Here is a 10,230-nt window from a genome sequence, read left to right on the forward strand (position 1 = left end):
CACTGATGTGTGGTCCAGTCTGACCTTAATGCATTTCTAAGATCTTTATCATTTTGACCAAGCATGAAAAGCAGTTATACTGTATCACACATGTACTGTAACTGACTTATACTTGTTACCACTCCAGGTAACTAAACATGCAAATCTACCTGTTTCCGTTTTTTCACCTGAATGAATTTTCTTGGCCTGTAATGAAAAATCATTGTTTTCAGTTGGACTTTGATACGTGCATTTTGTCACGAACATCTTACTAGGCTTATCATATCTGATTCTTTTCACCATAATTTAGTTACTCTAGTCGAAGTTACTGTAAAAATGATTGGAATAAAAGACCTTTTAGTGACCTTCATTTGTGATGCTTGAGTGAAGTGAGTAGAGTTTGTGGAATCTGCAGCCTTAAGGGACTTCTAGTGAAGAGAGGATATGAAAAATCCCCCAGAATTTGAGGTTACGGTCTGAGGGAGGGGTTTTCCATTGTTCAGTGATACTGCATCCTCTTGTTTTCTGATATTACAACATTCTTCTCACAATTTCGTTAAACAAGCAGACCAGACTGAAAAATGTTATATTTCACTCAAAGGTTTGTGTTAAAGACTCCAGACTTCAGACTTTGACCATATATTTGAGGGATTGGGTATTTTAGTTGTAATGGGACTCCCTGATGCTGCTTGTATTTTGGACTTTGTCTCTTCAAATGAAATCCTCTAAAAGGTTTGTGTTTTAAGTTTTTGCATGGTTTATACAAATCATTTATCATGCATTTGACCAAAAGCTTATCTATACGATAGGGATATTACATTATTATTATTTGTTAATCCTGCTATTTTACTCACAGAAAACTAGTGACAAGCGGCATATAAAAAGTCAGAGGTTAGGCCAACTGCTGATTAAGGCTCTATTTTTGTCTATGTTTATCTGGTGTACAGTTATCAGTGTCACTTTGTTGCAACTTTGGCCTGTCAGCTGCTTTGCACAGAGATTCCTAAACCTGTAAAATCCCTTGTGAGCTGTGCTACCTCTAGTGGAGAAATATATGCAGCACCAAAACTGTCATCTGTCACTTTTCACCTCATTCTGGGGAAAGCATCTCAAGTCAGAGATGATTTGTTGTTGGAGAACCTGAAACAGTGAAAGTATGCATGTGAATAAATGGTACAAAATATGTTCACTGGCTAGACAATACTGCTCCAGCTTACCTACGGTGTAGACTTTGCAAACACAGACCATACTGTCATTGTGGGATTAGTTACTTCAAACAATATGTCACAGACTACCTCCCTGAACAAATTCATCTTTATTACTGTATTTTCATACTTTGTCCATGTTTGTTTTGTAAGATCCACATTGTGTCAGTTTACGCAAGTTAAACGTAAATGTCTGTGTATTCAAGGACAGGTTGTATTCAGCTTTTAAATACCTGAGCTTACTCTTTTTTGTTAGGACAAAAGGAGCTATTTGGGAGTCATTTGTCAAAATCCTTGAATGACTAAAGTTAAAGTTCCCCTCCACTCAAAAAAGGGTTTTTCTTCTTGTTTCTACACCATACATCAGCCTCACTGTGCAGAGTGATGTATGTTCACATACATAACGTATGTTCACATTCATCTGCCAAAAGTGGAAAGTTTTCCTGTGCTCACTGAATATCTAAATTAAAGGGGCAAGACTGTCAACATGATTTGTGACCACACAAATAGTTTGGGGGCAAATCTGGTCCAATATTCAACTTACACAAGTATGGTGTAGAAATTTGAGAAATTATATATATATATATATATATATATATATATATATATATATATATATATATATATATATATATATATATATATATATATATATATATATATATATATATATATATATATATATATATTTCATATATATTTCATTTCAGAAGTTTAACTGCTCCATATATATATGGAAAAAAACACATTAGACATAAATTATTATTCAAAGTAGAGTATGTTAGGCTATATACATATTAAAACATGTCTGGAGGGAATATTTAAATATCGTTCTTTAGGACACCATGTGGGGATATTGACCAAGCATGTGATCGTTTCAAAACGTAAAAAAACGGGCAATCCCTCACCATAACTTCAGTTTTCAAACACTACAGTATGAATTTAGCTGTCATTTAATAAACAGGTTATAACGTTGTTAACTTGATCATTCTTAACCACCATGTCTATAGAGGGCAGTCAACCTAAGCTTACACATAGAAAAATCAGGACTTGTTTCCCGTCGGACATATTTATCTTGTGCACGTCCAGAAAGAAGCGCCGCATTCTCACATTTTCACAAGTGTGGCTGCACAGGTGAGTTTAGATTCAAACGATACATGTTTACACTAGTTTACACCTGCTGTTTCACACCCTGATACCATAGCATGCGTATTATCTGTCTATCTATTTACCTTAATCGGGGTGTGACAATATTACAGACGAAAACCAATGAATGGAGCTAACCTAACTGGCTAGCTCGCTAACATGACGTTAGCTGGCGTTAGCATGGTATTTCGCTGTGCTAGCCCTGTCGAGAAGATAGTAGGGGAAAGTTGTGGCATGCCATTTGACTCAAGATTGTATAACCGACCTCTGAGATGTGTGTTGTGTTATAAAACACAAATAGTGCAAATAAAAAGCCACACTAAGTTGGCTAATGCTATCGCTCTTTTTCTCTCGTGTTGTGGCATGCGTTGCAACGGTCACTATGACAACCGACTGGACAGACACACTCTGTAATTAAATTCATGTGTTCAAGCTTTGTTAACTAACTTAATATGAACAGTGAGACCGGACACATGATTACTTTTCTTATTATAAAAGGAAACCATTTTTGTAATACGAAATGTATTCATCTATCAACAGACGTGGAAAGTGTACAAGGAAGCAGCTCTCATCTAAGAGACCTTTCCCAAAACTTTTTCTAGATTTTCAGTTAGATACAGAGTTCCTGTCTTTTGGAATCTTTTACCAGATCACATCAGATAATTCCACAAGTATAAAATCATTTAAGAAATGAATCATACACTTTTGCTGGATCAATTAAGTAATGCAACAGCATAACCGCTCTCACTATCATATTCTGTGTTGGTAAATTGTAACCTTTCTTACATACTTGTAACACTTCAGTTTTATTTTTTAATGTTTTTGTTTTATGTTCAGCTGTCCTGTGCTGTGTACAGCAAAGTATACAGCGTAGCTCTTATTAATAGCAATAGACACCTCTCCGAGGTAAAGGGGGCGCTACACAGTATGAATTTGAATGTGATATGGACTGAAGTGGAGTTGGTATGCACGCAGTACCTTATCCAATCATAAGCAAAAGGTTTCCAAGCTGCTATCAGCTCAGCATGTAGAGCATTTCTCTGCCCCGCTGAAACACACACATTGTTGACTCCTGGCTGTGACTTGACACTAAGTGCACTCACCCTTCTGTTGCAAGGCCTGCATGACCCTATAGACTTTGATTATGTTGTTCATCTATTTTTATCCACATTTTTAAAATCACAGTAGAATTCTAGTTTCTGGATACCTTTGCTGTGCTAATCTGTCTGTAAGATGCTATTTCATTCTGTAGAGTTATTGCAGTCAGCATTTTCTTTGTTGTGTGTTCTGAGCTGGTTTACCTGTCATGATGGCTGCTCACTGTGCTCAGATAAATACAAATATTTGTATCTTTTAGGGCAGTCACAAATACTTGTTAATGAAATTTTGCCCATTCTGTAATTGTATCTTGATTCCATTAGTTTCCAACAGCGCCCCCTTTACCTCAGAGAGGTGTCTATTGCCATTAATAAGAGCTGTTATATTTATATTAAAGGTATTTCTGTTTTCTGACTTTTTACAGATGGCGGCTACAAAGGTCCCAGAGGTTCGTGACATCACACGGATTGAGAGAATTGGTAAGAATCCATACTTACACTGCGACCCTCTCTATTCAGCTCTTTGTGCAAATGCATGTTAATGAGTGCTAAATCTGTTTATTGTAGATAAGCTTGATGTACTTTGATGCAAGAGGTACCTTGTCTTCAAATGTGGTCACTTCTAATGTGTTTATTTTAATCTTTAGGTGCACATTCTCACATTCGTGGCCTTGGCTTGGATGATGCTTTGGAACCAAGACAGGTAGAGTTAAGACTTCATTTCATAGACTGTATCTGTGAAAACATTTAAATAATATAACCTTGTCCTGCCTTTCTCTGTCATAAATCCTGTCAAATAATTGTTGATGTTTTCAGTTATCTTCAAAAAGGATTACAGTATACAGAGATAGTATACAACACATCTGTCTCTTATATGGAGCTGCTCAGCATGCTGGAGGTTCAGCTTGAATTTGGGTTCAAGGGTACCTGTTTGTGTTCACCTGCAGGTGTCTCAGGGGATGGTTGGCCAGCTGGCCTCCCGTCGGGCAGCAGGGATCATTCTGGAGATGATCAAAGACGGCCACATTGCTGGCAGAGCAGTACTGATCGCCGGCCAACCTGGCACAGGAAAGACTGCCATCGCTATGGGTAAGGGCCACATTGGAGGCTTTCCAAAACACACTATCATTTCATCAATCTCCCCCGGAGGTGATATTGTTGCCTTACAGTGATGTAATAGGCTAAAGTTATATTTTCATTATTACAAGAGATCCTACTCCTATATTTACTAAACGAATAAAGGTTCAGCTGAGACTTTGCTTTTCATGCAGGTATCGCTCAGTCTCTTGGCCCTGACACACCCTTCACAGCGCTGGCCGGTAGTGAGATCTTCTCTCTGGAGATGAGCAAGACCGAGGCACTCAGCCAAGCTTTTAGAAAAGCCATCGGAGTGAGGATCAAGTGAGTGAACAAACACAATGATATGTGTTTGTAACTGTCATTGTTGGAAATGAATTGTTATTGATGGTTGGCTTTCTTTTGCAGAGAAGAGACAGAGATTATTGAAGGAGAAGTGGTGGAAATCCAGATTGATAGACCAGCTACTGGAACGGTAGGCTGCTACACTCTATCAGCTGCAAGAGCACCCTTAATTTATTGTCTTAACAGACCCATTCTTTATGTCTGCTCTGGGAAATATTTTATACAACACACTATTTGTGTTGTGAAAGAGCAGTCTTTACACATTTGACGTAATGTATAAATATTTGGGGGGTGACATCTCTGAATGCAAACTTTGCTTTATTCCACTTGAGCCCTAAGTCTGTATTATCAATGGAAAGATACTTTGCTTTTACAGTGTAAACAGCACACAGTCTGCTGTCATAAAGACAAACCTTTTATAGCATATTTAACTTTGTCTATCAGGGTGCCAAGGTGGGCAAGCTGACTCTGAAGACTACTGAGATGGAGACAATATATGACCTGGGCAACAAGATGATTGACAGTCTCAGTAAAGAGAAAGTTCAAGCAGGGTAAGTTAATCTCTGTTTATATATGTATACATATATGGTCTGATATCTTTATGTGTGTCAAAGCTTCAATCTCACCTGTCTTTCTCTTTGTTTTCTCCCAGTGATGTTATTACCATTGACAAAGCCACTGGAAAGATCAGCAAGTTGGGTCGCTCCTTCACCAGAGCCAGAGACTATGATGCCATGGGAGCTCAGGTATCCTCCTACTGTCACATTGCTGACACGTCACTGCTGTAGTCATTAACAACCGCAGTTTCTCAAATTAAAGAGTGCTGCAGTCTGAAACTTTTAGCAGTGAAATATATATTTTTTAAATGACTTGCGGTGCAAACAGTATTGTTATATGATTAGAAGGATATGATGGTCCTTGCTATTGTCCTTAAGTTCACAGCCATTTGCCTCCTTACAGATTTAAACAATCATTATTGAGTCAAAAACAACTTACAACACATTACAATTTTTTTCTTTTATTACAATAATATTAGTACAACATTTCAAGCCAAAAATTGCTCCTTGTGGTAAAAAGGGACCAAATAAAATATTTGTATGCCCCACAGATTCTTTGGTTGCCTTGGTTGTTATAACTTACTTTACCAACAGCTGATTTTTCAAACGTGTGTATCATCCTTGTAGACACAGTTCGTACAGTGTCCAGAGGGAGAGCTGCAGAAGAGGAAGGAAGTGGTCCATACTGTGTCCCTCCACGAGATCGACGTCATCAACAGCCGCACACAAGGCTTCCTGGCTCTCTTCTCTGGAGACACCGGGGAGATCAAGTCGGAAGTCCGCGAGCAGATTAATGCCAAAGTGTGTGAGTGGAGGGAAGAAGGCAAGGCCGAGATCATACCAGGGGTAAGTTCAACTCTGTGTGAGTGTATGTTTGGAGAGGTGTTGAAAATAATAGATTCTTAGATGAATCGCAATGCAGACGTGGAGGATTCTGCATCGATTCACAAAAGCAATTTTCTGAACATTAGTTAATAGAGTGATGTTGATGGAACAACAAAACCTTAACTGTGAGCGCAGTGCAGCAGCTGGACAATCTAAAGTGTGCACGCGCTAGAGTTAATCTTTTAGTTCATCTTAAAAAAGGAAGCAGTTGCGAGCATTTCTTTATTATCTTTGCGAGATGAACGTGAAGTATAATGTGAATTTACTACACCACCACACAGCTAACGCTAACGTTAGCAAAATGGAGTTGGGAACGTGACCAGCTGACCAACACACTGCAGTATTAAACAACATAAACCAATTGTGAGGTGAAGAAAATAAGTCGATGCTCAGTCTGTCTCACCTCAACAACGCTGCAACTACCTAGCGTGTTGGACAGTGAACTAACGATGCAGCAGAGACACTGCTCTGCACTGCTGGAGACATGATGTTAATAACACAGTGGAGCAGTCCGCCCTCAGTATGCTACTCTCATACAGGCAGGTGAGATTCACCCATACTAGGTCTATACTATTTACTTATTTTGGTTTACAACTTATTTTAATGTGATGACATTTATTTTTTAACATGTATGTTGAATGTTGACATTCAGTTCAGTTCAGTTCAGGAGTTCATATTTATCTTCTTGTATCATTTGATGAAAAATTAGCCATGCAGCAATATAGAAAACTGAGGATGTGATACGTTGAGATGCATTATAATGCATTGTAGAATTGAATTGTTAACAGGTGAATCGTAATTGAATCATGAGGACAGTGAAGATTCACACCACTACTTATTAGTGCTTTTACATGACTGGTTTTTTTATGTTTGTGGTTTCAGGTGTTATTTATTGATGAAGTTCATATGTTGGACATGGAGTGCTTTTCCTTCCTGAACCGTGCTCTGGAGAGTGACTTGTCCCCAGTTCTCATTATGGCCACCAACAGAGGCATCACTCGGTACTGTTTATATCGACCTTTTTCATGCTTAACATTTTAACGTTTATCTCAAGTAGGAATATACTAATAATGGAATTTTTAATGTCTGATAATTTGCCTACTTAAGACAGCAAAAACTGTCAAATAAATCATACCATATATGATGTGTCACTGAGTATTGAAATTACAACACTGAATATTCAATTCATTCCTTTTTTGCTTTCAGTATCCGCGGCACAAACTATCAGAGCCCTCATGGCATCCCCATCGACCTACTGGATCGACTGCTCATCATCACCACCTCCCCTTACACCGAAAAAGAAACGAGGCAGATCCTCAAGATCCGGTAAAGATCTGCGTCCATGGTCCAGCAAACATTCCTAACAATCCCATGTCAGCAAACATTTCTCCCTTCATCCCCGTGCTGTAAATGTGAAGTGATCCTGTGACATTTTAATTTTAGATGTGAGGAGGAGGACGTGGAGCTGAGCGAGGAGGCTCACACGGTTCTGACCCGCATTGGCATGGAGACGTCGCTGCGCTACGCCATCCAGCTGATCAGCACTGCTGGCTTAGTGTGTCGCAAACGCAAGGTAAGCACAGTGTGAACGAGCAGATAATGTTGCTACAGCTGTTACACAAGTTTAAAATAAGTTTTTCAGTAGTTTAATAATGATTTTCTGTAGCCTCAGTGTTTAGAGAGTGTTCAGTGCTCAGAGGTCATGTGTGTGTTTTGGCTTCTTCAGGGGACAGAAGTCCAGGTGGAGGACATTAAGAGGGTTTACTCTCTTTTCCTGGATGAGGCCAGATCCTCTCAATACATGAAGGAGTATCAGGATTCCTTCCTCTTCAATGAAACACGTGAGTTTGCTGTTTATCCTGTGTGTCTATGGTAGTGGCAGAATTCCTTTGCTTTGTATCCCACAGATCAACAAATCAGGTTCAATCAAAGTAAAACAATGCATAAAAATGCTGGAACAGGTTCTCACCCTGCTGCACGTGCTGTGCTCCCAAAATAACATCATCAGCACTCACAGATAAGTTTCAACTCTAGGCTTTCCTCAGTGTTACCGTCAGTAATGCTGAGGAAGAAATGTGTCTGTTTTATTGCTGCAGTGCATCATTAAATACGTGATGCATACTATACACTATATCTTTGAGTGCTGACACTCCATCTGTTATCTGTGGGATTTTTTTGGGTCAGCACCCATTACTTAAGAGTGTGAGGTAAGCACGCCAGTCCTTTTGTGTAAATGTGCTGTAATCTACCACAGTCATTAGAAGATTTCAGTGTTGACGGACTTAGTAAAACTGCTCTCCACAGTTCTGTTTGTTTGGTAGAGTCATAGCATAGCAGAGAAGAAAGATAATAATTAAAATATCAACTGAAAATGAACAAAAATCCAACTGCATTCGTAGGCTAAACATTCTCATCGTGTCAATTAAAATAAAATGCCTTATTATGTAACACTGATTTGTGCTTTTTAAAAAAGAAGGCAAGTGATTTTTCTAAGCAAAATATATGACTTGTACATTACCCAATGAATAAGGAAGGTAAATCTGTTCTTGTGTTTCAGAAACACCTTCAATGGATACCTCATAATGAAGATGACTGTGTTTTCTAACTGTGAAGTTTTTTTCTGTTGTCGATCCTCCTCTGCAGTTGAAGTCAGTTCAGAATTGGCTGTTATTTAAATTTGATTTCAGAAAATCCAAATTAGATTTAAGATATAATTCAAATGTGAAAAATTCACCTAATTTCCCTTCATTGTTTCATTGTTCATCTTTATCTCTACATTGTTTCAATTACAATTTATTTTCTGAAATGTTCCTTTTTTCTCAATTTGCTGTAATACTGTTCATCACTGAGGCCTTGTGGTAGGAATATCCATTCCTTTTTTGCTTTTTTTTGTTGAGTTATCTTTACATGGTTTATTTTTATGAAAATGATTAAACAGGCTTTTATAAGCACACTGTTCTTTTTCTTTTTTTCTTTTTCACTCAGTCTTTATTGCTACCAAATATTAATTAGAACATGCTTGAACTATGTATAACTCGCCAAGCCAAACTAGTTCAAACAAGCTCACTTAGTTGAGGTTCTTATCATAGTCACCTTAAATGAACCCCTGAATATTGTCATGGCCATGAAATGATCCATTCCTAATGCGATTCAAAGCAAAAGATGGGAGTGCAAAATTCACACTCCTCGTTCTGAACAAACTTTTCTATTATTTAGCTGAAGCTTTAACAGTTTGAATTAAACAAATCAAGTGGCTTACGGGCTTTTTGGTGTGATATTTCTGGACGCTATTGTTACAAGTTGGCTCTTTCTTGCAACAAAAGAGGAAAGTACACAAATGTCACCTTGATGGATTTTGTTTGGCCAAAATACAAACTCACATTAACAGTGAGCAAAACATGGTAATCAGTAGTGCCTGGAGTGTGTGGGTGAGTGTATCTTGTGTGTGTGTGTGTGTGTGTGTGTGTGTGTGTGTGTGTGTGTTTGAACACCAGATTATAACAATAAGGAAAATGCAATGAGTGCCTGCCAGAACCAGAGTAAGTCCAGCAGCCATCATAAGTATAGGTGAGTCACATCACCTCTGATGACCCTGCTCTTCACTCTGCCTCCAAAACCCTGGAACATAACCTAATGATAAAACCACTCTTAACAACAGAAGCTATTTAAATGCCTGTCTTGATGAAAAAGCTTAAATAAATATTAAGACATTCTAGATGAAGAAGTGAGCTTGAGCCTAACGTTTGTAGTAGTTTTATGTTGCTGCCACAAGGTGGAGCACTAACATCTCATACACCTAGTTTCACTAAATACACCTGAAGGTAAAAACATTGCTGAGTACAAATGCGAGCTCCTGCCATGCTTTTCAATAAGTCAGAGAGCATTGCAGACAGCCTAAATATATCTTCTCATTGCATCATTTAGTTGATTAAAGCCATC

At 38.3% G+C, this 10,230-nt stretch overlaps 1 protein-coding gene across 2 annotated transcripts; it reads left to right on the forward strand.

Moving 5' to 3' along the window:
* The first annotated feature begins 561 nt into the window (after positions 1-561).
* On the forward strand, positions 562-9,242 carry ruvbl2 (RuvB-like AAA ATPase 2). Of its 2 annotated transcripts, none has more exons than XM_062433810.1 (14): positions 562-711; positions 3,853-3,907; positions 4,075-4,130; positions 4,375-4,516; positions 4,699-4,828; positions 4,913-4,979; positions 5,294-5,400; positions 5,502-5,595; positions 6,034-6,252; positions 7,174-7,292; positions 7,498-7,617; positions 7,735-7,864; positions 8,018-8,132; positions 8,849-9,242. In XM_062433810.1, the coding sequence occupies exons 2-14, from the start codon at positions 3,853-3,855 to the stop codon at positions 8,872-8,874; spliced, it is 1,380 nt and encodes a 459-aa protein (XP_062289794.1). In that variant the 5' UTR covers positions 562-711; the 3' UTR covers positions 8,875-9,242. The 2 variants fall into 2 exon arrangements, with proteins under 2 accessions (XP_062289794.1, XP_062289793.1); XM_062433809.1 differs by lacking the exon at positions 562-711 and adding an exon at positions 2,278-2,318.
* The last annotated feature ends 988 nt before the right edge of the window (positions 9,243-10,230 follow it).

The sequence above is a fragment of the Scomber scombrus genome, chromosome 14 (genome assembly GCF_963691925.1).
Source record: "Scomber scombrus chromosome 14, fScoSco1.1, whole genome shotgun sequence".
Classification (NCBI taxonomy): domain Eukaryota; kingdom Metazoa; phylum Chordata; class Actinopteri; order Scombriformes; family Scombridae; genus Scomber; species Scomber scombrus.